At 42.0% G+C, this 27,571-nt stretch overlaps 1 protein-coding gene across 1 annotated transcript in view; it reads right to left on the reverse strand.

Moving 5' to 3' along the window:
- Nucleotides 1-4,131: 4,131 nt before the first annotated feature.
- The window catches only part of HTRA1 (HtrA serine peptidase 1), a 31,209-nt gene continuing 7,769 nt past the window's right edge, over nt 4,132-27,571 (reverse strand). The window contains exons 2-9 of the mRNA XM_035547868.2: nt 20,183-20,282; nt 19,649-19,853; nt 9,369-9,563; nt 8,634-8,666; nt 7,197-7,311; nt 7,015-7,072; nt 6,305-6,400; nt 4,132-4,848 (exon numbers count right to left, since the gene is read on the reverse strand). Of these exons, the coding sequence (XP_035403761.1) occupies nt 4,680-4,848; nt 6,305-6,400; nt 7,015-7,072; nt 7,197-7,311; nt 8,634-8,666; nt 9,369-9,563; nt 19,649-19,853; nt 20,183-20,282 (971 nt within the window). The 3' untranslated portion in view covers nt 4,132-4,679. The remainder of the gene's footprint in view (nt 4,849-6,304; nt 6,401-7,014; nt 7,073-7,196; nt 7,312-8,633; nt 8,667-9,368; nt 9,564-19,648; nt 19,854-20,182; nt 20,283-27,571) is intronic.

Here is a 27,571-nt window from a genome sequence, read left to right on the forward strand (position 1 = left end):
AGCAGCTGCCATTGCACTGTGCCCTAATCCCGTTACCTGAGGCAGACGCGTTCCCTTTTTGATGCATCGATGGCTTTGTGCCTGTACCCATGGAAGACAGCAGTTCACACAAGCGGGAGTTTTCTGGCAGGTTCAATGAGCTCAGTTATTGCAACTGCTTGGGCTGTCCGAGACAGCCACCAGACAAGGCTCACTGCAGCAGTGGGGTGCTTGGGCAACAGGCTGCATCCCTCAGACATTCACACTACAAACTTCTGAAAATCACCGTGCCCTCCCTGCATAAACACTGAGCAGAGCAGGAAGGAACAGAACAAATATTTAACTTTCTTCTCCAGCATATTATGCAGTATTTCCAACTTACTACAGTTAATTATTTATGAAATTGAATAAATTTGACTGAAGTTCTTTAGTTCTGACCCCATTTTCTCTTGAATCACCTCTTAGTTATTATCCATTTCATTAGAGTTTATGGGGACAGATACTACTGTACTGTGACTACTAAACAAAACTATGAGTTTTGAAGGAAAACTTTCCAGAAAATGTGGATAGGTTAAACCAATTAGCTGCGTTGGTGGTTAAACATGGCCTACCCCGTGACCGCCTTCTCTACTTTCTCTTTCTCTAATTTCTTAGCTGAATTACGTATGCACTGGTTTTATGTTAATTTTGTTCAATAGAGAACACCCAACAAGTCAAGTTATCGCATGTCCACAGAGTCCCAGCACAAAGTGAAGGAATTCCTGACACCCACTGGGCCCAGCCCCGACTTGCCGGCATCTTGCACGTGAAAAAGGAGTCTGGGGCTGGGGTAGTTTGTCAGACATCTGTACAGCACAGCTGGACTCATGGCAGAGTGATACACAGCTCTACAGCACACACGCACCAAGAACATGAAATCAGCTAATAAGCTTTGTGCTGCAAATCTCTATAGTTGAGCATGACAATAAACTTCACATTATGCCCAATGTTACCAGTCCCTGCCCCTCCAGCTATAACTTTATCTGATGCTGGTCAAATTCTGTGGTCTGGTTGGCAAGTTGCCGAGCTGAGACTACAGCAAGACCCTCAGCTCTCTCTGCTGGCTGACTCCTTCCCATCTCTTCGGGATGTTTCTCCTCTCAGTACAAAGAGAGCCTCACAACAGCTTGTTGACATTTAACTTCAATGCCTGACTAAACGTCAGCCTAGGGTGAAATTCTGGTTTCCTTTTTCCGACAGCTATCAGCATTACTAATGGAAAGGCAGCTAGAGCAACAGGGAGGGGGGATCTGAGTAAGGCATGCCAACTCACATCCTTATTTTCTGGGTAGAAGAGGACACAGTGGCAAATAATACGGGATTGATCTCAAATATAATTCAATCAAGGAAATCCTTGCAACTTCAGACAAACATTTCTTGATTCTCACTCTGAGGATGAAGAGACTCCTGCTGTGACCTAGAGTGCAAACAAACACTTGGTGGCACCAAACAACCACTGCTCTGGAGTGGTGACTGCTAACCAGCTGCTGGTCACCACTGCTCCTCCTCTGAGTCTTGGCAACTGCAGTTTTAATCAACTCTATAGTATATTTTTCTGATATAAGAACAAGTGTATGATCTAATATCTGAGGGCCTGCTCATTGTAAGACACCTCTAGTAATACAGGAAGATGTAGTTTTAAAACATTCTCAGCTTCCTGAATGACATAAATACAAAATAGGTATTCTGAAAAAATATCCTCTGGTATTGAAGCCACAGGACTTTACTGCTTGGTGTGTCAGCTACAAAAACCAGACAATTGTTAGTCATGATTATTTTTTTTTTTTTTTTACAGCTCTGGAGCCATTTCCCTCATGGAATAAGTGACTTAGCTTTTCAGAACGACATCCGAGAGCAGCCACATGTAGCAATCTACTCAGCATCAGATACGCAGGAGCTCCATTTTCCATTTCAGACATTCCACGTTACTGAAAATCACGCCAGAACACTTGATTTCCCTGATTTAGTGTCCAACACTTGCTAAAATTTCCAGGAATCTGATATTTATGCAAACTGTGCCAAAGCTATTCTGTACAAAGCCTTTTCAATTGCACTTTGGAAAGAACTTTGTTGAAGCAGAAAAGAATGAAAACCACTCCAACTCTATAACCCAACAATACACCCAAAATATATGCTAATTAGTGAAACACAAACTTCACTTCCTTGTCTCTGTGTATCAATAATCTTATTTTAAATACTTACAAAACATTTAGAGACAATTTTAAGAAAACATCTGGGTAGCTGTAAATATGGCTGAATACCAGCAGAGTAAATTCTGAACATTTTTCAGGAGATGCATGGCTTTCTGGGTATCTCAGGCAAATAAATCAATTGTATAAAAATAAATAAATAAATCAGAAAAGCGCTTTCAAATGTATGATGAAAAAGACCAGCTGCATAAAAGATCATCTGGCATCCCACTAGGTGGAGCTATGGGCCCTGGGTACACAGGCGAGAAATCTGGTCAAGCATTTCATTAATCCCTGTGGCTCAGGAAACCCATTTATAGAATTTAAGCTCATTTGCCTCTTCCCTATTCTACGTGCAAGACTTAGCTGTTGTCCTGAGGCATTTCTGCCTTGCAACGGCATCTTTGTACAGCACAGGAGTAAAGATGTACTGTGCTAGTTGTTACTGCAAGGACATCATCAGGAAGCCAAAAGTAGCTAGGTAGAAATCAAGCTAAAAAAAAAAAAAATAGGAATTAAAACAAGGGGGGAACACAACAAGAAACACTAAGAACAAAGAGAGGCAACCAACTTTTTAAATTATGCAACCCTTTGTTTTGAAATAAAAAGGCAGATGAAACAACTTGTCTGAAACAATTTTCTGACTTCAGGGCTTTGGCTTCATTTTTTAATGGTTAGTAGAGTGAGGTGCAGGAGTGGAGAAGATACGTGAGATTTTTTAATTCAACTTTCCTCAGAGTTTTTTGTGACCACGCTGCACTACACAGGCCATGGATGGTCTGCAAAATATAGTACTACTTCAACAGGAGGCTGAAACAGTAATCAGCATTGGTAAAACGAACACTTAACGAAGCATATTAAAAAGCAGCTCTGCAAGATTATTCTACCTTATAACTTTCATGCTACAAAGTATTGTAGACCTTCAGCACTTGGCACCCTAGCATCTTGGCAGATTTTCAGAGGTGGTTTCCTATGGTGACAATATACTGTGCGAGTACCCCCAGGATCCAGGTAAGGATGGTCAGGTTCTGGCATCTGGGGATACAGGGGCTCCCTAAGATTGCACAAGCTGGCTGAAACAGAACTGAAACACGGCTGGTGGGAGACTGCCAGGGACCTGGATCTAGAGGATTTCTTGCTGTACTTGGGTGGAATACAACCCTTTGTTTAAAGATCATAGACTGCAGGCAACCCAATTGAAGAGTTTTAGTAAGTAGCAGTTTCCAAAAGAGCATGTTTAGGACTGACAGTCACTGAAACCTGTTGATTGACCTTGCATTTATTCTCTGAAATACGTGTTTCAACAGGGAAAGGAGAAGCTGCTTATCTTGTTGACTAATTATTATGTAATTTAATTTAGCTGATTGTTCACCTTGACAGTAGATTATCCCATTCACTCCTCAAGCTTTAAGGGCATCCATAAATATAAATATTAGTCTTCATGTTACAATAATGCCCAATATCCTACTCAAACCCAGGTCCTATCATATGCACACCAGCACTCAGATTATGAATAAAAGATCCTGTTTTAAAGAGCTTAAGTCCAGCCAGATCTGCAAAGGTTACAGATACCCGACTGATCTGAGATATAACGGCATATGCTCCGTGATCCACGACGACCATTTCTGCAGTGGACAAACAGTATTTCAGGCAGTGGTAAGTCATAATTAAACAAAACGATAAGGAAAACATACTGACACATGGAAAACAGGCAGCACTGGATAGCCAATATGATAAATTTGAGCCAGCCAGGCTGAGAAAAGCAGATGCACAAAAGCGCAAATACAAGCACATAGTGAGAACCAAGTGTTTTGGTTTATGCTGATAAAAATGAGAACATCAGAACATCCTTTCAGGCAGATGTGTTGTTCAAAGACAAAACATTCCATAAGGGGAAGCAAAATGAATCACTCACAAAAAGAAGTACTGTTGAATTCTTTTAATAACACTAGGAAAATATCATAGTATTAAAATCCTGCATGGGACTCTCAAAGGGTTATTTTGGTTGGGATTTCTGTGTTTATAAACCAAACTTTTTACCCAATTGTGTTTGTCTTTTAAATCAACTACTTCTTTAAAATGGTATTTCCAGTTAAAGCACAGCTAACCTATAAATACCTGAATACCACAACACACACTGTGTGTGTGGGGGTTGTTTAAATCTTAGCAGAAATAATGGTAAATCTATTCAACACAGGGAAGCAAATGTTGATTTGTTAAGCGGGGATGTAATAGCCAGTAAAGAATACATTGCATACATAATACAGAAGGAAAAATTATCATCTGGAATAAGTGAAATTACACAGATTTTTGCACCTTAAACCTATTAGAAGTTACTCTGTTGGCCAAAACTAATCCACTGAAGAAGCAGAATGTTGGTCAGAAGTCTAACGTTTCCTGTACCAGCACAGAGAGAATATAAGCAGTCCAATGCTGTTAAAAGAAAACATGAAATCCAGCTCATGTTTCTGGTTAGGGATCAATTTCTTCAGGAACTACTGTTAACATAACATCTTCGTTACCCCTGCGTACAACCATGTTCAAAGTACTGTCCTTTTTAATAATGTCACTGACATCACTGGCTGAAGTTATCGACTGTCCATTGATGCTTATAATCACATCATTGTCCTTCAGGCCACCACTGAAAAGACAAAGAAGCAATGAATTACTATAATTGCCGTTTTATCATCATCACAATATTCTAAAAAGATCACCGGATATTTCTGACTTCCCACCAGCTAGACAAAGACACAGCAGGCTCACAAAAAAAAAAAAAAAAGTTTATGTAGCGGTGCAGATCTGCAGGTTTGACATGCCGTGCCATTCTCCATACACAGCCTGGCAGTCACTTCATCCTACCTTCGTATTTTAAACCTAAGAAGAACAACACATGCTGAGATCTAGCCCAGTCAATAGAAATGCATGGGTGTCCTTCTCCTCATCTGCCCGCTTATAGCACCCAGAAAGCCTCCTCCTAACCCGAGCACCAGACACAAACCAAAATCCCCACCACCTCTGCGCACTGCAAGGCAAGAGACAGCAGAAGCGGGGCCGGCACAGCATGGCTCCTCTGCCTAGGGCTGTCGAGACTGTTACCGGGACTGGGAAACGGGGTGTTGAGGGATGCCATCGACCAGAATGTCTTGCCCAGTCTTGCACAACAATCTGGCTCCAAGTCATGGAAATATTAACCAAGAAACCAGATCAGACATGATTCAGCCCTTCAGCATAATCCTTTTTTTACAAAACCACAGAGCAATCATAGGCCTTTTCCACCCGCAGAAAATGCCTTACATGAGTGCCTCTTGCAAGCAGGATGCCTTGGCCAGCGTTTTCAACCCACTAACAAATCTGGTTGCCTACTGAAGACATGACTTTCAGCATTCTCCTGAGAGAATCCATCCCAGATCATCCCAGTCTCCCACACCAGCAGCTTAACAGGCCTCTACTCTCAACTCAAATCCTGCATGTCTACCCAGCATGTCTACACAGGGTACATTGGAGAGAAAACCAGGAGAATGGGGACACCCATACATAGGGGGACTACGAGTCAGGGAGAAAGAGCTGCATTTTAATTGCCAGGCCTGCCTTTGGATGGCCATCGTCTCAGTCCCTCTCTCTACATGACGAAATACGCCAGCTCCAAGCACCCGAAGTGCTGGGGCTGAGAGAGACACATCTTCACAAGGTAGAAGCGAAACTTCTCCCTTGCCCTCCTGCACCGGTGGCCTCCAGGGCCACGGGAGCATGCACAAGTGAGCGGCTCTAATTCAGCTCTGGCATTGGTACAGCAGAAGTCTTAGAAGCCATGGCTGAGAAAAGAGAAAATTGGGTTTTCACACCCACTGACTCCTTGCCCTTTCAACCGGGAACTCTGACAGGGCTCTGCTGCAATGCGCTGACATGTCTGCATTATTGCCGATTGGGGACCCAGCTAAAACCACAAACTGATTTCAAGCTGACAACCTAATAGCTATCAGATGGTCACAATTCTGTTCATTTAACATAACCAAGATAGCTAGCTAAGCACAGAACATTCTCTATTGTTACCTCTTAAGCCAGTGGCAGTGGTTTTGAGAAAAATTACTCCAACTTACGCTTCAGCTGGTGTTTCTGGAATTACTTCAATAACATAGGCCCCAGAGACAACATCAGGAAAGTCTTTATGGCGATCCTTCAGCTCTCTAGCTTTGCTGGAAAATGAAGAAACATCCATAAAAATATTTTGCCAAGATGGGGAAAAAAACATGGATTTTCACTTGGTTAACTTACTTAACATTTACTAGCTGAGGTATTTTACACATGTTGATGTGACATCTCACAACACCTTTTAACCCTTAAACGTAATTCAAGAATTATTATACTTTTTGCATACATACAACTTTTTAATGACTATTTCTGGCAAAGACAATCATTTCAACAGATGTAGAAGATCAACTGTGTTTCTTGAAGACATACTGTCCCATTTTCTCCTTGACCCTGGTGATAGCACAGAAAGACGGTAACAGCAGTAGTGGAGCCCCAGGACAAATTAACAATTGCTAAATATTCTCTTCTGAAGCCTTAAGGAAAACAAAAATCCAGGGAGTTGTTTAACAACACCTCATACAAGAGCCTGCAGGAGAGTTCAACCACGTAATGGATGCACACAAAAAAGACAGCAGAAATTAGGTGAAAGTTGTCACTGCACCTACAGTGAGGTACATGCCGCTGGCTCATTTTTCTGCTTGTTTTTGTAGGTTAGATTGATCCGAATACATAAAGTGATCAGAGCTCAGTAAGGTAAAGAATTAGCACTTTTACTTACCTAGGTGTTAGAGACATCATTCGTATACCAATGTATTTCTTTTTGGTTATCGCTTTTCCTACAAAAAGGAAAACGGGTCTTTATCAATTGCTTTTATCAAAAAGTGAGTCTTAAGGGCTGTTAGCTTTCTGTTGTGTTACTATTTTTACATTTCTCTCTTTCACAGCAGTGAAGTAAATTACCTTTAGCTTGTCTGTCATGGGATTCGGTCAGGAACTTTTTGATTTTATCAGATGGGATAGCAAACGAGATCCCAGCTGTAACTTTTAACGTGTTTATTCCAATGACTTCACCATCCTGGAGAAATAAGAAATTTTTATTAGCAAATGTAAAATGTCTTGAAGAGAAAAGGATGATTTCTTCCGAGCAATCAGAAGGAAAAATTCGCATAACACCTTTTGTAGCTGTTTTTCAATTTCCCTTTTAATGTAATTTCTCTGAATCACCTACTGATATAGACAGTATTGTACAATTTTGGAAAACAGATGTGAATATTCGTATTCACACCAGCAGAAGAGAAGTCAGAGTTTGGCAGCTGTCCAGCGTGCATCAGGTTAGCACCATGCTTTACTGTGAATTTCAGCCTGTTTCTTTCAGCAAGGGTGTCGGCAAAGCATGGCACTGAGTGTCAGTTGAGGTTCTGAGTAAATATTGGATAATGATAAATAGAAAAAAAAAAAAAACACTAAAGTTTTTCCCAGTAATGTGACTCCAAGAGAGCTTCCCCTTCAACAGAAGTGCACAAGGAGAGCTGAGGGGTTTGCTGTTAGCAACGCCACTAGCCCTGTTTCTCTATATACTGAAATAAGTATGAATTTTAAAATAATTTTGTATTGAAAAGTTTCTGGATGGGAAGAGGTAGCAGCAGCTTCTGACCTATTCAACACAAAAACCACCCAACTTTTAAAAACATTTAAAAAGCAGGTTACTAGTGCTGAAGTTGTACTGCGAGCTGGGTTGAAAAAAGTCACCAAATCCCCAAAGCAGAAACTTTGACAGGCGTTCTTCCCGTCTGAGCTGTCCCATGCTGAGGACAACTGCCTCTCCTCTGCCAGTCCCCAGCTGCGAGCTCTCACACAGCAGTCTGGTTTTGAAACCTGCCTCAGTTGTTCTCCATTGGGCTTATCCACAGCTGCTGTTAAGGAAGCTCTGACTACTTTCTACAGTATCAGTAAATAAAAGCCCTAATATGCTGGTAAATGTGTGGGGTTTTCTACCCTGTCAACGCAATTCGAAATAAAGGGGCGGACATGTTTTGAACCATTAAACTGAGCTTCAGTATGCAAAAATACCCCACAGTTTTTAGCTGCATGGTACACCTGAGTGCAAGAACCTCAAATTTAAAATGTGCTTTTTACTTTTTGCAAGGCACAAGCAAATTATTTGGGAATTACACTTGTTCAAAACTATGCAAACTATAAACACCTTAAATATTGAAATCCTAGTGTAGCTTGAGAATTGCCAACATAAACACAGACAAGTGATTAGTAAGAACCATGTGAATTTTGTGTAGTCAGCCAAATATCAAAAGCTCTGAATCACACTTTTGGTGTGCTTGTTTTTGTTTTTAAGCTAAAAAGTAACAAGCTTCACATTAAGCAAACCGTAAAGAAACTTACCAGATTTACTAAGGGTCCTCCAGAGTTTCCATACTGAAAATAAATACTGGCAAGAACATGTTTTAATATCTACTTTTTTTAATCCATGGTAAGCAAAACATTCAAGAAATTTTTGAAATGTTTCTGTACCAATTTTTCATTGTTTATTAAATATATGCAATAGAACACTTTTAAAATCCCTAACCATCACTTAACATTCCCCCTTTTAGCTGAGCTTTGCAAATACTTTGTCCTTCTTCTCTTGCCAAAATAACTTAAGAAATTTGAGTTTTTTCTTTGGTTTTAATAGTACCACACCAGCAACTTACAAGATTTTAATACAGCTCCAGGAGCCGTCAGTGAAGATCCCTTACAAGGCCAAGCAGTAGAAAAAAATAAACTATTGTTTTGCTTTAATGCAGAAACAAACTTGAATTCTTACAGTAAGCTTGGCTTGTTTCTAGAAAGAATGATGAATTTTGAAAAGATACTTATTCGCCAGAGAATACTGCCTCCTCCTTTGCAATCTGTAGAAGTTTTGAAGAGAAGGCAGACATTGTACTTGGTGTGGTCCCTTCGGGGTTTTTTTTAATAACAATCAAGTACTGCTGCCCTGCAGATGTCCAGATTTGCATGGATAAAAGAAAAGTCAGCTCTGCTCACTGTTCTTAAGAACTATATTACTGGTGAAATTTTCAAAGCAACTATTCAAGAAATCTAAGAGGTCAGCGGGACAAGGCTCAAAGCAGGACATACATTGATGATGGCATCTGTCTGAATATAATCCATATCGGAGTTGCGGAGCCCCAGCTCCTTTCCTCCACGCTGCGTGGTACTAACAATCCCCGTTGTCACCGTGTTTTGAAGTGAAAATGGACTTCCAATTGCAACCACAAATTCTCCTGGCCTCAAGTCTCCAGACTGACCAAGTAGAAGTACTGGCAATTTACCCTACAAATGGAAAAGAAAAAAAGAAAAAAAATCAGATGTTGTTAAGACATTACTATGCAGGTAGAAAAAATTCTTCGCCACCAAGAGTCATGAGTAAAGCAGAGGAAAAAAAGAGGCTTTTATCGCTTGGGAATTTGGCTTGCTCTTTTTATGTTGGATATTTCACGTGGCTATGTGCAGAAACGAACACCTGATCTAAAGAGTGCTATTTAGGCTGTAGGAGTGCTTCTTCCACAACAGGTACCCATTAAATCAAAAACAATGCAAGACCAAAGGAATATTTATGCACTGTTGTACAAAACAAACATTTGATGATACCAGGAATGAGTTGTTTCCAACGGTTTCTTGAAGTAATTAGACAACAGATGTTGATGTAAAAATAATAAATTGTTTAAGGGTGAACACTGAAGAGTCATGAAAGCAACAACCACAGTGTATCAGACAAACATATGCGTAGTTTAAAGCATTTCATCTTCTTGTAAGACACAAGCTAATGTTTCATCTCATCTGTTCAATGGACTCTCTCTTCTAAACAACTAGAGTGCCTCCTACATACACTGGGTGTCTTCTTCTGAAGATGTTAGGATTTAAAGACTTTACAGTAGTTTTCTTTTATGACAGAAAGGGATAGTATTATACTTTCCTTTCAAGATTTTATCTCTAAACATGAACTATTACATTATTAAAGATCTTCCCACTGACACAGAAAACATTCCTAAATCCAGCAATTACAGCAATTAAAAAAAAAAAAAAAAAAGCAAAGGTTGGGTCTAAACACCCTTGCCAATGCAATGGATCAAGGGAACTCGGCATTGTTTCTCCAAGACATCTGTAGAGAAGCTGCACTGGCTGCTGCTTAACAGATGGTTCACAGTAGACCAGAAACCCCCCCTCCAAGAGCAGCGATCAGAAAATGGCAGGGAAGTCCCCAGGGCCTCGTGCTCACAAAGTAATTAAGGGCATTCTGCAACAGACAGCATTTCAAAGAAATACTTTGTCTTTTTTTATCATCTGCTTGTAAAATATGCATTGGGCTTCACTTCTTTGCTTCACATCTTTAAAAGTCACTCTTTACCCTTTCAGCGACGTTGCACATTTTTTAATTCTTTCAAGTTTGGCCTAAATGACCTTGATCCTTTCCAGGTATTTAACCATTGCACTAGACCACTTCCATTACTATCAACGGACTAGGACATGTATAATTTGAGGTTTCAACTTCAGCATTTTTCAGGATTAGAAAGGTACTGAACCCTAAATCAAACCAGAATTCTCCTAAGACCTATCATTTGCTTGGTAGACTTAACTTACAGATAGGTTTCCTACACGATCGCCTAACTTCAAAATTCTTTCCTTTGCTCAAGAAACGCAGCCCCAAAGAGAAAAAGGCATTAGTATAAACTTCCAACCTAGGCCAGCGATTCTAGATGCAGTGGATGCCCAACCTATGGATTAACCAATTTTCAAATGGGTAACATACACTTTTAATAAACATGCGGGTACCTTTGGGGTGTTCTTGAGCTCCCTAAAATGAAGGTGAAAATTGGCTTAGTACCCTTCCTTGTAATTCACTCCTTCCTGGAAACACGTAAAGGTGCCTTTTTAGCCCATTCCTGTTCCAGAGCACACAAGTTACGTGCTACAGGCACATAATGGGATCATAAAGGTGCACCGTGTGCTCACGTAGCAAAGACACAGGAAGTATTTAGTATGCCCTGATTATCTGTACATATTCCCAAGTTAGCGATAACTTTGCTTTAAAAGTTAACAAAAGCTGAATCACTTCTAAATTTTGGAAAAAAGTGAAAATACTACAAGTGTTTAAATTGGAAATCAAGAGCTAGCTCTTCAGCTGTCTTTTTTCATCAGCACCTCAAAAGCATGTACCAGTGATTCACCCCTTGGGACAAAAATCCACTAATCTAAACTAAACCAAATGCATGTTGCTTTGTATTTTTCACCTACAGTTTTATTTCAAGTGTCCTAAGAGATGCACAATGTCCACAAGTAAAAAAAAAAAAAAAGAAGACACCAGTCGTGTCACTATATGCTGCTGATGATACAGAAGTTACTGCTCTAATATTTTACAAGCCTGGTTCTGAGTATCCTTTATCCAACTTCGCTACAATCACACCAACAAAATTTTACTGAGATGAACATGTTGTTTCAATAAAACTCATTGCCAAATCCCAGACAGGATCAAATACTCTGTGGAAACTTCATCTTTTGGTCTCAAGACTGCAAGAAAATAATTAACCAACTGCTTGTTAAACAGAATCAGTTGGAAGAGCAACGGAATAGGCAATATGGGAAAGAAAAAAACATTTCCCTTTCTAATTATCTTTCAAGGAGAGCTTTCCCAAGCAGCAATGCCCTACTATTAAGTAATAATTATCTGTATCACTATCAGTGCCACAGCCATGGATAAACCCATCTAAAGCTGTGGTTTGATTCTGAGAAGGATCTAAGGGCTATACCGAGCTTCCCCATCTTGTCCACAACACAGCGAACGAGCAGCAACATCCCAGGTCAGCTCCTACATCAGACCTGACTCCAAGGCTCCCCTCCAGTACAGCAGGACAGAGGCAGCTACACTTAGCTGTGCTGGGAAGCACGCACCGTATGCAGCAAACGGCTCCATATGGGTATTGTTTGGACAGAGGGAGCACCCTGGCCCTTCCTCGTCTCCAGATGCTATTAAGCTTACGTAGCACGTGTTTTCAAGATGCCGTTGATCAAGCAGCGCATCTCTTTCTGGCACAGCTTTTCCTTGTTTCACAAAGGATAAAAAAAGGGCAAAAAGTGTCTTTTATTTATATGCCAGTGCACTGAAAACACATACTTTATAGAGAAAGAGGACACTTAATAAATAAATGAAATGGATGAGAGACTGAAAAAAAGAAAAAAAATCTTTCATTAATAGAGACATAAGATCGGGTCCCATACAAAGTTAAGATTTATACAATGTTTCTGAGTTACAAAAACAGTCACGAAGCCAAAATCGCATTTGGCAGCAGAAAGAAAAAACATGGAACAATCTCTGACTAATATAATTATTTCTGACTGTGCTGAGTTTTCAAGCCTGTGCCTATACTAGCCAGGCTTCAGTTGAGAGCCTAGCACTGTATGGATTGGCGTGGGTCATCTGTGTGATTCACCACGCCTTCTGGAAAGAGGCTAACCTCTTGTTTGCTAGCAACAAAAATCTGCAAAAATTGCCTTGCTCTGCATGAAAATTAGCTTTGGAAAGTGTGCTTTCTATGCAGTATGCTTCTAGAAGAGGCACAGCCTTAATGCAAAAATACACTATCTCAAAATAACTACAAGCGCAGTTATTTGCTGTATTGTGTTCACCAAGGCAATGAATTTTTACCCGTTGTGTAGCCCCCCCAGGTGTCTTTGCACGCCCCAAAACAAGGAGGATGCTCAGCACGCTTCACGAGGAGCTACAGGGCCCAGGAGTCTATGAGGTAAAGGAAAGGCAGGGGGGTTCACATAGCTTTGGAAACACTTCCTTATAGTGTACCTGCACCACGCTGCAAACTTAACACCATTGCATGTAAATATTCAGAACTAAACTTCCAATTATTAAATATATATATATATATAAAATATATAAACAAGTATTTATTTACTCTGGGGGCAGGGGAGGGGTTGGAAGTGAAATTAGTGCAAATCTAAAAAACTGCCTGGGTACCAAACGGTGAGTGAGTGCGTCCTCCTGCAGCCCTGCCAGGGGCCCTGCTGGTGCCCTCACTCGCCTCCACCTCGAGCCCTGGGCTAGTTCTAGGGCTGGTTCAAGTGCCTGGGTGCCAGACCCCTCATACCCCTGCTTAAATGGACACTCTTCAATTCTCACACAACATCTGATGGGGTCTCAAGGGTGACGTAGCTACTGCTACAACTCGTGATCCTCTTCGGTTAAGTACAGATTTGCCACAGCAGTTAATTAAACTCCCGGGCAAGCTAGCATGCCTCGCAGTGCGATGAACAGAGAGGCAGAAACACCCAGCGCCTAAACCCAGCTTTCCCAGTGACTCACTGCATGACCTTGGGCGACGCATAACTTCTTTTCTTTCCCTCCATTTTTCATTTGATTAACCCTCGGGCTTCTGCCAGGATCAGCGTTGGCTGAGCGAGACAAATCTGCAAGCACCCAGAAATAGGACCAAACATGCAAAACCATAAGTGGCACATGACTCACTGTTTACACCCAGCCGGAGAGGGAGCCATTAATTAGCGTTAATATTTTAAGCCTTTCTCATCCCGAAGCGCTCCACACATTTTAATATAGGGATTTGACTCAGGCCCTGGGTAAACAGAACTCCCACGAAACAGCGAGCCGCGCGCTGCCACGGGAGGTGGTTTATCCAGCAACAAAACGCAGCTATCAGTGGGTGGGAGGCAACAGCTCGGCACAGGAGGCCGGGACATGCATGGAAGAGGCCAGGACATGCATGGAAGAGGCCAGGACATGCATGGAAGAGGCCGGGACACGCACGGAGAAGGCCGGGACACGCACGGAGAAGGCACACACATTCAGCAGGAGGCCAGATGTTCGCCTGGTACACATTATTAGCCACATAACTCGAGTCGGGCAGAGGACCATAAGCAGTAGGTGTTTCGGTTGGAAGCTTTTCATCCGTGAAATACATGAATCTGCCTCTAAGTTGGCACAGAAAGAAAGTAAATCCCCTCTCTGCATGACCATCCCCTTAGCTCGTGGCAGGAAGACCATGAATGTGCAGAAAACGGTTTGCAGTTCAATAAGCCGATGGAGACAAATGTTCTGAGCTCAATTTGTGTTAAAAACTGACAGATTGCCGTCATGCTTTTTATTTTTAGGTCGAAAAGAAACAGATGTTTGTATGGTACACTAATTCAGCTGTACGTAACTCTGGCAAAACATGCAACTTCCCTGGGAATTGCATTTCTGTTCTCATTAATGGAACTATTTAACTTTCAGAATATGTTATAGCGAAAAAACAAACACAGGCCATGAGCATATAAAAATGTAGAGTGTCATCTACAATCTAGAAACTGCTTGACAAAACGCCAAAGAAAATGAAAAACCAAACTGAAAGCATTACAAGTCTCTGAAAGTATTTCATCGATAGTTAGAAAAACAAAACCAAGTCTCCTTATCTAAATATAGAGCATGGGAAGCTTGTGGAAAAAAAAATGAAAAAAAAAGAGAGGCAAAGCATAGTTTTGCTATGTCACTGGAATTTCAATTACCTGGAAAGATGCTGCTGTTCTCCCTTAAAATAAAGTGTAGCAGGAGTAAAAGCTATGTTCTTCCAGGCATGCTTGCAGATGCAGTTAGCTGCGCTGCATGCACGGCTGTTTTCAATGTGCATGGAAGGAAGCAGTGTAGCACATCATGAATATGGTAACATTTTCTGTACTTAAGACAGAAACTGGAATACTAACGCACAAAAAACTCCTGTAGAGGCGAGAGAGGGGCACGGGGCAGGATGAGGGCTGCGGTGCTGGAAAGCAGCAAAGCCCCAGAAGCAAGCACTTCGCCGTATGGAGCGCAGGAGCAGAGCATTGTCCCCGTGCTGCTGCCCACCCTGAGGAGCACCAAGGAGCTAGCATCCAAGCTTTTCACGTGCTAGCTCATTTCCATGGCTCCTGAAGACTTCTGGAAGCAATAAGAGGGCTTCCTGATGGGAGACTCAAGAGGAAGCAATGCAATATCCAGCGACAGATTTCAAAGTCAAAAGGCATTTGAGAAAAGCCACTTACATCTGGAATTCAAGTAGCTTGGTTTTACAAAATGTGGGCTTTTAAAATATTGATACATAAACAGGAAAGTTTGCTTTCCAGCTTCCTCCAGTTTGTACGCACAGGGAAAGAAGCAAATCCCCTCTGACCACAAGGACACAGACGCTGCATTGCCTCACGAAACCGCTGAAGGAATGAGGGCAGGTCTTGTTGATTTAAAAGCGTCAAACCAAGTGGTTATTAGTAAGATGCTGGAAAGAAACATAAGCGAAAGAGCCACAAATTAGAGGTCGGTCCCAAACTCATTAATGCTTTATCACTTAGGTGCCAAATTCTTTCTAAGATACCAAAAGAAAAATACCTGGTCACGCTGAGGAAGGAAAACCTCCAGACCTCAGCACATTTCCGTGACACGGGCTGTGTCAGAGTCGGTGGCAAGTGCCTCACAGCTGGTTTTGAAGTGTGCAGGTAGAAGACACACCTCAAAACAAAGTAATTCACAGTGCTTCCTCCTGCACCTGCTGCCAAACCATCAGCACCTGCTACAGGGATCAATCATCCCTGCAGGCAGAGGCAAATTTTGAGGGGTGAAGTGGCTCTCCAGACAAAAGCCACCTCCACTTTCCCCTGTGGATGTGGATGTGGGTGAGGGCACGGGTCACATAAACCTCCCTCCTTTAACCCCGACCCTGTACATCAGACCACCCTAAAAGTTTTGCCTCCTCCTCTGGTGTTTATGGTTTTCAGCAGCCGTATCACACGTCGTTTCCATTTAGCGACATGGCAGTTATTTGTCTTAAGATGAATTTCATAATCAAGCTCTGCTAGCTCTAAAGCATCTGTTTGCTTTGGAGTGTTGTGCAACACTTTTCATGGGTTTTATGCTCCTTGCAGTATCCCATGTGCCGCACAGGACGGATTATTTCACTAGTCTCTGCCTATGCTGCCAAAGTCCTCAAGTTTTATAAATTTGGAAGTTTGTATCCAAATTGTCTGCAACTGTGCAGTTTCTTTCTATTATTGCTGTTTCCTCAATGCTGCTCACATGTGAAAGGACATTCCTCCCTGCTGTAGAGTTACATTGCCTTCAAGTTTAACACAGCTGACCCCAACCTCGCTTCCTACTTTTAACACTTCAGCAAACTGCTGTGTTTCACCATGGACACAAGAAATAGTTTCTCTCTTTTATAGATTGTGAAAATGAACCTACTTTAGAATTAGAAGAACAATCCTAAGATCTCTGTTCCTCATTGACTTCACTATGTTTTTCAATGAGAAGAATTTAATCAGGGAAACTTCCTCCTTACTGGTGCCCCAATTGTCTTTTAATTTCCTATTCTACTCAGAAAAACCAAAGTAGTTCTAGTACTGTTTTGGCCAGATGTTCACAGCTTAAAGAAAAACAGAGTGCATGCTGCTGCAAAATTTTAACGGTTTTAGGAATACCAGCTGACAGCCTAGACTCATACTTCAAGCCCAGCTCTGTTCCTAACCACAGAGGCATTCTTCATCCTTTGAATCCTGCCTTAACATGCTACAGAAAAATAGGAAAAAAATTTTACATCTTTGATGGCACCTTCACATAATTTATTCAAAAAAGAAAGACTTTGTCTCTTACTTCAGAAAAAGCGTTAGGGGTGGTTTTCATGTCCTATCTAGATTTTTAAGGGGTTATTTGTACCACCTTCTTTAGTCATCAAATAAATCTGAGCTTCCAACAGATTATCCTGAGATGCAACAGGCAGGGGGAAGGGAGGAACAATACAGAAGGTAGAGTTGTACAACTGATAGGAAACTTACCACGGGTACAGCAGACTACGGATATAACCTTGCATTGTCTAATTTAGAGCAGAGACATGGTATTTGATCTCCTGCTACCCAGATGGATGTGCTAAGTTGACATCATACGAGGAAGGCAGCGGGGGCCCGCTCATTTCCTTATGCAAGAGTCCAGCCTCCAGGCATCAAGACACTTCCCAACATTCATTAGTTCATTAAAATCAACGCTTTTTCTCACAGAAAATGTTAAAGTGCTGATCCCTCCTTCCCTCAAAAAAGAAATATCTAGGTGATTTAGCTCATGATGGCTCTAAGACAGAAAACATTCCCTGCCTTAAAGAATTCGCAAGTATGCATGAGTGAATTAGGCTGCAATGCTCATAATCTGAAGCATGCACTATGTTGGCCAGCTTCAGAAGTCAGAGCATCAAGCCAAAAACACCATCTTGTGTCTTGAGCTAGCAAGCTGTATACAGAGAACTACGAATTTTTGAAGATTTTCTTTTTCTTTTTTTTTTTAAGGGAGAAAAAAGATAAAAGCCACTGCTTGTCAGATCAAAAATCATCTATTCCTTTCTGTTCCATGACTGAACAACATAGGAGGATAATAACCTGGAACGATAAACACTTGTAAAATGACCGTTCGTTGGTGTGCCTTTTGCAAAGCAGGGCCACAGTTATGTTCAAATATTAAACTGATGGAATAAGACTGTGACTATCACTTAATTACATAGCTGCAATTTTTTAGGTTATTTTTTTAAAGATGAGTCTATCATCTTGCAACAACTAGAATCACCAATTCAAAAGTCCTGCTTAGCAGTGGTTTCCACCATAGGCAACTAATCTGGTTGCATTCTGTTTTTTCCAAGCTGCTTCCAGTCTTCCAGATTCTCCCTTCCCGCAAGCAGCTGATGGAGCTGCAAAAGTGGGAATAGGAGAGCAGAAGAGCCAGGCTCTTCTTGAGACCGTGCCCACAAAGAGTCTGCAGAAGCCTCCCTGGGTCTTTAAGTGCTCACTGTTTGCACAAGTGAGGTCTGTTATGTTTTGGGGTTTATTTTGTTGTTTTGTTTTGAATGTGCTCAGGCTCTTCCATTAGGCATTCTAGTGCCAGAGAAGTGTTGGAGCAATTTCTTTAGAGTATCAGATAACACAAAACTCTGTCAGTTGTCTTCTGATGGCCTCAAAACAATCTGTTGCATCAGTTCAATGTCTCTCCTCTCTAACTTAGCAGCTTCTTTCTCTGAAGTTTACTTTCCTATCACCGTTTAAGCCCTTTTCTTCTCACCACTCCTTTCTGTTTTCCTTTAATATCGTGCTTCCAATTTTAAATCACTTCTCCAGCTGCCCTTTCCATCCCTGCCATATCCCACTCAGCCTAAAACTGTCAATTCTCATCCTGGGGATCTTTCCCCTTGCTTTGTCAATGTTTTCAACCTGCTGATCTGCTTTTGCTTATTTCACTATAAAAATAAGGAAATAAACACTTGGTAAATATTTAAATAGGTTGCCTCAGGAAAACAGGAAAAAAAATATATATATATTTTGCCATGCTGCTGTTACACAGCTTTTAAATAAGAAAAATAAGACAGAGCCTTTAAATTACAAAAGTAGCAAGGGAGCAGCACGAGTACTTCATCTCTTGGGTCATCCAAGAGTTCTGCATCAGACGTCCGAGTTAGTCATGAACTCTGGAACAAACACTTCTGACCTCGCTGGGGAATAGGTCTGAACTAAAACAACCCTGCAAGATCTACACATTTTTGAGTCACGTGTTTCACACGGCATATTATTGCCCACTAAATTTGGAGGTTATTAACTAAGTCTAAACAAGGGAAACCAATGTGAGCAGAACCTCAAGCAATCACATGCATCTAATTTCATCTACAGCATGCAGGAGTATTTCAACACAGTATTCCACTTGCAGTACACATGTGCAGAACAACATGACGATATTTCTACTGTTGCTGAGAGCCACAAGCCTGATATGGCTGAAGACTATTGCTGGGGAGTTGCGTTCTGTTTTGTTCTGAAAGCCACCTGCAGTGGAAGAGCACCTTTCCAAGCTGGCTTTAAACTGAATGTTCAAGATACTTCCTAGGATATTTTCCCATTTCAGTGTCTACATCTATGCGGTACAGTCCTTCAGACGCACAAACTTATCTCCTAAAAGCAATTTGGCAACTTCATTATAGGCACATGAGAAAGACTAGTACCTCTCTCTACCAAGCGCAAGGAAACAACCCCCCCCCCAAAAAAAAATTCCTCTCAGAGCAAGAGAGTTACATTAGCCAAAGCATGTGTAGATCAACCAGTAAACTACATTGTTGGTTTTTATTTTGAGGATGCACACAAAAGTGATAGGTGCTTGCTTGCATTACACAGAGAGGTCAGAAGATAAACCACTAGCAATCACAAACTTGGCTTTTAAAAAATGCACATCCACCCTATTAGCTTTGAGGCTGGTTAAAACTCACACTGCTGAACTATTGTTCTCTCCTTTAAATATCAAAATCAGCAATAGCTTTTAGAAAAGTATGTTAAGAGGAATAAAATGTCTCTTGCTCACTGTCCTCACTCACCTGAGCATCTATTTTAATTAGTGCAATGTCAGCTTTTTCATCAACATCTTTAATTTTAGCTTCATATGTTTCACCGTTCTTCAGTTCCACCTTCACCCTGTTTTTGTTGGTGACTACATGGGCGTTTGTCACTATCAGTCCGTCTTCTGAGACGATGAACCCTGAGCCACTGGCAACAGGAATCTCCCTCTTCGAATAAGGAAGTCTAAAAGACACGGGAAATAAATATTTTTCTCTGCAAAAGGTTGCAAATCACATATCATTCCAAATAATACAAAGCCAAAAAGAATGTGGTGGTTTTTATGCTTTTGAATATCTGCTATTACTTGCTGTCGTTAACAAGATAATGTACATGCATTAGTTTAATTTTTACTTATTTATTTTGCCAGGACTCTTAAATTATCTTTAATTCTTACACATGCCATATCTATCAGCTCAGAAACCTCTGTGCTCTTCCATATCATTAATTAACATTTCTGGCACAAAGTCAGCTGTTTTCAGGAATACAAAATCAAAACTGGGCATCTTGTTTACTTGCGAAATAATTCAATGTGAACGACAGCAGGAGCTATCTTCTCCACCACATCTGCAATAAAGTTGTATTTATGCCGCAGGCTATTAGGATGTTCTTGGCCTGAAATAGAAACAGAAAACATGTCATGAGTTCTTGAAGCAACAGGAGGAGGACCATTGCAAAACACCTGAATTAAAAACCCTGTGTGGGTGTTTTTCCCCTCTTTGTATGTCACCAACCCCTTGCCCCGCAGGATCCCCTCTGGCTTTTCGCACAGAAGGGGCAGCAAGCCTTGTTATGACAGCAGAAGGGCCCGTGCACACCTCTCATTTCAATCACGCACGACTGGGCCGCAAATCTGCCATGGAAGCGGCAGTGGGGCTGCAACACCGGCTGCGTTCGGCCTTCCCCCGGTTTGGCATGTGGACAACAAGGCCCTAACCCCTGCCTGAGCCTCGAGATGGGAAAGCTAAGCACAGGTCCGAGGGCTGTGTGGCCTCTCCTGATGCCACCTCAACACGCCTCGGACGCCAGGCCTCCACCAGGCCCCTGGCAAGCACCACAGGGCCGCCCGCCAGCCATGGGCTGCGGGGCAGCGGGGCCCATGGACTTTGGAGTTACAGAACCACCCCCGGAGCTGTAAAAATAGATACGGGCACGAAAACAATGGGACCGCAAAGCTTTGCATTCCTGGGCAGTATTGTAACACAAAAGCGCGTGGCCACTGAGTATTCAAGAGGGGTCACTGGGATTTCCAAAAGCAACTGGATCTCAAACTCCTATTGTAGCCGACAGAAAACCTGTCTGCACCATCGGATGGCTAAAAATCTCTGGAAAAAACACACAATTCTGACACAGCTTCCCATTCTCGCAGGTCAGGGATACAACTTTTTTTAAATGGGGAGCAACTAAGTAATCTGTCCCTCCAAGGAGTTATTTCGTATTTCCCTAGAGGGAAGAACCCCCTCTTTTCACCAGTACTCTCATTTTATCTGACACATCTTGCATTACAAAGGCACAAACAAAATCGGTGATTGACTTCCTAGATGAGTACTACGTGCTGTGCTGCTTCATCCCTCCCTGCCCTTTGGGTTTTCAATCCACGGATTAAAGCAGTAAGCAGCTTGTGGATGCTGCAGGTGCCTGGGACAGTGTAACAGAAGGATTTATTTGCAGAGCTGTAGGGCACGTGGGACTCCTCTGAAATAATCCCGCTTTCCATAGCTGGATGACCCACATTATCTGTTAAAACCAGACTGGAAAAATCTGAAATTGTTTACGTATGTGATGAAGACAAAAGCCCACTACAGGAGTTTTATAGGAATGGTGTGGAACAAATCACTGCTGCTGTTACCAGATACTGGCTTGATTCAGGGGTGAAAACTGGGTTTCAGATGGTTTAGTAACACCAGCTGGTATGTTCTCCCCTTAGGAGATGGGAGGATGCTCAGCCCTGCCACCACCTGACCGTTCACAAATCTGTTTTCTTCCCATTTGTACCCTGTGAAGCACTTCAAGTGCTTTGAAATGCCATCAGTCGTGAACAGTAGCAGCAGCAGTAACCACATAATCCACTATGCAGTTTCCGATCACGGTTTGGACACATTAATCTGCTTTACGACACAAGAACATTGATCAGGAAAGTAGTGCTTTCACCTACTGCTTTCCTCAAAAGTACTCTGTGCTTTGTCAGACTTGTGCTTAAACTATTACCCTTGGACTTGAATATCAGAAAGGCATAAAGGTGTCCTGATTAACAGACGTCTCATCCAAAGGATTTGTGTCCCCTTTATTAGAAACACCCAGCATTACACAAACCACATCATCGCTATACGTAAAGCTGGCAACTACAATGGGCATGTTTTGGAAAACTGGTAGGAGGAAGAACCACACTGAGAATGCATTTGGAAGTATTCACTCACATGGAATAGGAGCTTGGACAGATTATCAGATTGGATTAACGTGACATTGGGATAAAACACCACGGGGCATGACCGTATCCATCAATACGCTTTTTGATCACTGCTTCTAAAATGATTTTGTCTAAGTTACAGTGCTGCAGACATTTAAAGGTCACATCCTGCCCTTGAAAAAGAGAGCTGCCACAGATGAGGGAAACTGCACAGGGAACACAGGTTTTTTATGTCTTCAGTCTTTTTTTTTTTTTGCATTCGGCTATTCAAGAAGAGAAAGGATGCCTAAGCTGTACATGGTGAGACTACTAATACTTCATCTCAGAGAGCTGCCTTCACTTTGAGTCTGCAGCTACGAATGCCAAGATTTCAGAAGTGAGGCTTTTCTGCATATAAACCAGATTGTGCAGTCCCAAACTAAGCTGCACAGTTAAAAGGTCAAAATTTCACACTGTGAAAAAGTTAGATAATAAATACTGATTCATGGCATACTGACCTAAAAAGCTTACCACGCCTGTCCTTTGCTTATGTATTAGGAATTCTTGCATTGTGTAACACAGTTTTGCAACAGCTCTTGAACGACTGCCCACTTAAATGGAAAACATACCTTTTTGAAGCAAATAAACAAAAAGTAAAAGTGCTGTTCACATGAATTCATTGATGAACACTAGCAGAAAAAAAAATCCCTAGCAACTGGTCTTTAGCATCATATAAAACAGAATTTAAAGGCAATAGTAAAAGAATTAGCATGATGAAAATTTCTTCTAAAACTGAGAAAAAGTAGCATGGGGGGAAAAACAGACAAAAAAAAGGGACACGTGTATGCATCCTCTTTGACCGTTAGGTACACACATTAAGCTCACCATAGCTAATTGCTCTTTGGGATTAATGAGCAATGCACGTGGGAGCTGAGAGGTGTGTTTATCTTTCCTCCGAGCCACAGCCACCAATTTTATCTCAGATTCGAAACACCAGTAGGCACAGGATACCGAGGTTTTCATGACATGGTTTTCACTATTTAATCCCGTGTCTCTGTATTCCAATACATACAATCACCATGCCCATCCTGACTTACAGGGAACCTGACAAGCAGGTGGATAGCTCTTTAATTCCATATTTAAATCGTAGATTTTTTGGTTTAAAACTGCTTCTTTGGTATAACTGATGTTGAATCCATGTGAATATTTCTACCCAGTTTTCTGGCTTTTTTTCATTTTTTTTTTTTTTAACCACACCCTTCTGGAGTTTTGTTCCTAGTAGATTCATTTTATTACTTTGTGGGTTTGTTTGTTTGTTTATTTGTTTTGAAACACTGAGAGGTGGGCTTGAATGAAGCTCCAGTTCCTAAATCCCTTCAGGCTTCGATGTTCAGATCTCTGCAGACTGTTCTCTATTTATATGCTGTGATTATTTGCGTTTTGTAATGTTTTTATTGAACTATTGCACAATGCCCTAAATGCCCATGAGCATGGTTAAGAAACTTTCATTAATGGCATTAATAAGATGATTCTTGTGAATTCAGTTAATGACCAAAAACTGACTTAAAAACATAAATAGGTTACGGCATGAAAAATTCCCAAGGCAACAAAATTTTCAAGGACTTCAAAGGTGTGCTGGCTGTCAGCCCTTGAATGAAAGGGAAAATCTCTGCCAACTGACATTAATGGTGCTAATATCAGTAAACAAACTGCTGAAAGGAAAGGCTGAACACCAAGTCATGGAAAAAAGCACAAGATGCTGTAAACAACCAAAATAATTTGGTTTCAGAAAGAGGAGCCAAAAGAGCATACTAAGATCTAGGTTTTGATTAGGTCATGACTCACAGTGGCATTGATGCTTTAATGTTTACATCTCCCACGTGCTGCTTTTGGTAATATTTTGAGCTAAACTGAAAGGATGCTTTGGAGATAGAAATCTCCTGGAAGTAACCTCTCCCCTTCAGTTGTGAGAACTGCACCCGCTCACACAGGCAGGTCCACATCTCATGAGAACAGCTCTTTGTATCAAGTTGTAGGCACAGAAACAGATCCTCCCATCCACTTTTCCTGAGCTTTTCCCCTCTCAAACAAGAGGATTCTGCTCTCATCCATCCAGGACCAGCATGCTGCCCATCCTCCCCTGCTTGCTGACAGCCAAGGGGATTCTCCATGCGACCCCTGATGCATACCTAGCAGATGTGAGAGGGATAATGTTTTGCACTGAGACACAACACACCTACCTGGTGAGCAGCCACCAGCAAGTCTCTCCCTCCCCACCTCCCTGGAGGTGACCACACCAGACAGCCTCGTGTCCTGTCTAAGTCAAAAAGCCCAGATTCAGTCTGGAACAGAGCCTTCGACTTCTTTAAAAACAGCATGAACACTTCATTCCCGTTAAGATTAAAAAAAAAAAAACAAAAAAAAACTTTGCATAAAACAAAAATCAGCTAGATAGCTGCAATCATCGATATACATATTTTAAAACCTGTTACAGAAGATGCTCACGTACAAATTGCAGGGAGGGCCATCTCCGGGTTCATCCCTAAAGGCACTTAATTTTGGACAAGGGCAACACCCCCTCCTCTCAGGGGAACCAAATTAACATCTACTTTGGACTGCAGCTGAACTGGGGGGCCGCTTCTCCCAAATCCCGCTCCTCAGACCCAAGGGTACCAGCCCGAGGGCCGGGATCCCACAGCCTGCTAACATCAGCCCAGAAGAAAACAGGACCCAGACGGGATGCAGAGTCAAGCTCTCCTCTCCCGTAGGCTCCGTGACGATCAGATCAGGACTGATTTCTGTCCCTGCCCAGTCACACAGGGTACGACGAGCAGAGCCACTGCAGCTTATGGGCTAGCTAAATGTATTAAGCAGCTCCAGGTCGCTGAAAATAGATGACTGCTTCTTCCTGCACTGGCTGCTTGCTTAGCACTGTGTCCACACGCCCCAGGTACGGATGCACGCTGGGGTCTGAAAGAAAAGCTTGGGTTTCCCTGCGGCTGCCAGGCTCCCGCAGCACGAAGCCAGCCGGGCTTAGGCGCTCACAGAACCTCTGGGCTGGCAGAATCGGCGACTACTAACACAAACCACAAGACCGTAAAGTTTTCCTTGGAGGACTTCCACCCTCCCAAATGAAACTCCGACCGCGGCTGTTTGTACAAACCCCCATTCATGTCATATAGGAAGCGGCAAACCTCTGACGCTGCTGTGGAAACAAAAACTGGAGCAAATGTGCTTAGCTCACGCTGAAAACGGTGCTATCAGCAAGCTCCGCTGGAGAGACACAAGGAAAAAGTGATGTATGGGAATCTGCTGCCACTTTTTTTCTTTTTTTTTTTTTAAACATAAAACTGCAAGCCTAAATATTCCACTTCCTATTCAAGGATATATTGTGTAAGAAACCAGAAAAGGATATTATGCAAGAAAACCCCTAAGAAGAGAAGACAACGTTCTACATGTTGCAGACGATTTGCTCAGGAACTGTTCTGAGATCAGCGGAGGGAATTTTGAGAGGTCTAAACCACAGTACCGTGCTAATAAAACCACCATTACATCAGTATTTTTCCTGTATAATCAAAGGAGAAAGTAAAGAAATGTCACTGATTTCTGAGAAGATAGTCTGTATTACTGTGACATCCCTAACAACAAAAATATTTACATAGCACTAAATAACGGAGAGATTCCAAGTGTCTTATTCTACCAAATAGTAAACTGAACAAACCCGGTAGTCATTTAACATATTTGCTGCAGCAAGAACCACTGCAAGACTGAAATGAGGATTTTAAATGAAATTGACTCTATTTCACCTTTGCAAGTTTGCATTCATGCCAGAAAGCAATTTTCATCTCCACAATATTTAGATGATCGATTCATTCTTGGCAACCTTTCACAAGGACTGTGTCACATGCGTCAAAAATCTTGCAAGTAACAGGCTTCAAACTTTGTATTCTCCCTGCTAATACAAAAGCCAGAAACCCTTATTTCTGAGTGCTGATTTTAAACGTATATGTGAAAAAGGTGCCAGTTAAACAAAACAGGGAATCTATACAATGTTCATAGAAGAAACCAGCTCTCAACAACAAGAGCATACAACAGTTTCCAGACCAGAGTGCAGTTGTTCATGTAAAACAGCACTTTTGAGGACAAAAATGAAGGTAAGTCACACATTTTAATTGCTATCCTCAAGAACAAGAACTGACTTTGATGATTTTCAGGCAAGAGAGTGTGAAAGAACAAGTGAACCCCACCAGCAACCATCAGCAGAGGGTCTGCAGAGAGCACTGCTCCAGTCTCCTCAGCCCAGCTTCTTTCTCAGTGAGAACCAGACCTCTTCAGCATCCATTTCCAGTGTGCTTCAAGTTTGTCTTTCCACTGGAAATGGTAAAATGTCAATGACCTAAGGTAATACGCCCACAGCTTTCTTGTAGGAAATCCGTATATAACTTCAGATATAAAACTGAAAAGTTTTAGCCAGACAGGGACTTTTCCTACCCCTTGGCTAAAAGGCAGAATAATATATAAATCCAGGAGAAATCTGTGTTGCAAATCAGCCACTGAATTGCTAGATAGATATCAAATAGTTGGGACGTTTTGCAGGAGGAGTAATAGCCAGGCTGCGTGCATCTAAGCTGCTTTCCTCAGTCTCTGTGCAACTTGCAAAACGGTAATTTAAATCCTCCGTGTCTTAGGTTTATCTTTAAAGTGGGCATAACCCCTATTTTATCCTACAGGGATAGTCACGGACTTCAGCAACACTTGCAGAGCCTCACAGGGAGGAAATATGTATATAAAAACCTCCCCCAAATGCCAGAAATTCTTCTATAAACCATGCATGCTGCCCGGTCCCTGAAAGAAAAAAAAAAAAAAAAAACCCTCTCACAGTTACAACAGCAGAAATACGAGAGCAAAAGCAATAGGCTCCCGAGCTGATGAGGATAAAAAGCAGGGGGAAGGCATCCAGAGAGGATCCAGCTCCATCCAACACAACAGGAAACTGCGATTTCTTCTGTAAACACCGGCGGCGAGGTGGGAGCAAGCCCAGCTCCTGCGCAAACAGCCCGCAGGGAACACGCCGTTCCCTGAGCTCGCCGGGCAGCAACATGGCCATATTAATACAACGCGGAGCCCGGGCTCATCGGCGATGACAAATTAGCAGCGGGACGGTGACAGCGAGGCGCTGGGTGGGCATGGTGCTCTGCTGGGGACGGCAGGCACCGCGCACCCGGCCCTGCCTCGCACAAAAAGCTCGGAGAGGGCACAGCACCGGAGAGAAAGACTAAGAAAAGGGGAAAAAAAAAGTAAAAAAGAAGAGCAATTCAGGGCACGGGCAGAGTGCTGGACTCGAAAACATCGTTAATGGTAGTGCTGGCCGAGCTGGAAACACTAAGAAACGTAAGTCAGGTAGTTATGGAAAAGAGTCTGCCTTATTTCCTGCAGACAGATTAAAAGAATATTTCAGGCGACAGGTTAACGCAGACGTGGTATTCTCTTCTCTGCCGAATGCTGAAAATACAGCAGA

This window comes from Cygnus atratus, chromosome 7, assembly GCF_013377495.2.
Source record: "Cygnus atratus isolate AKBS03 ecotype Queensland, Australia chromosome 7, CAtr_DNAZoo_HiC_assembly, whole genome shotgun sequence".
Taxonomy (NCBI): domain Eukaryota; kingdom Metazoa; phylum Chordata; class Aves; order Anseriformes; family Anatidae; genus Cygnus; species Cygnus atratus.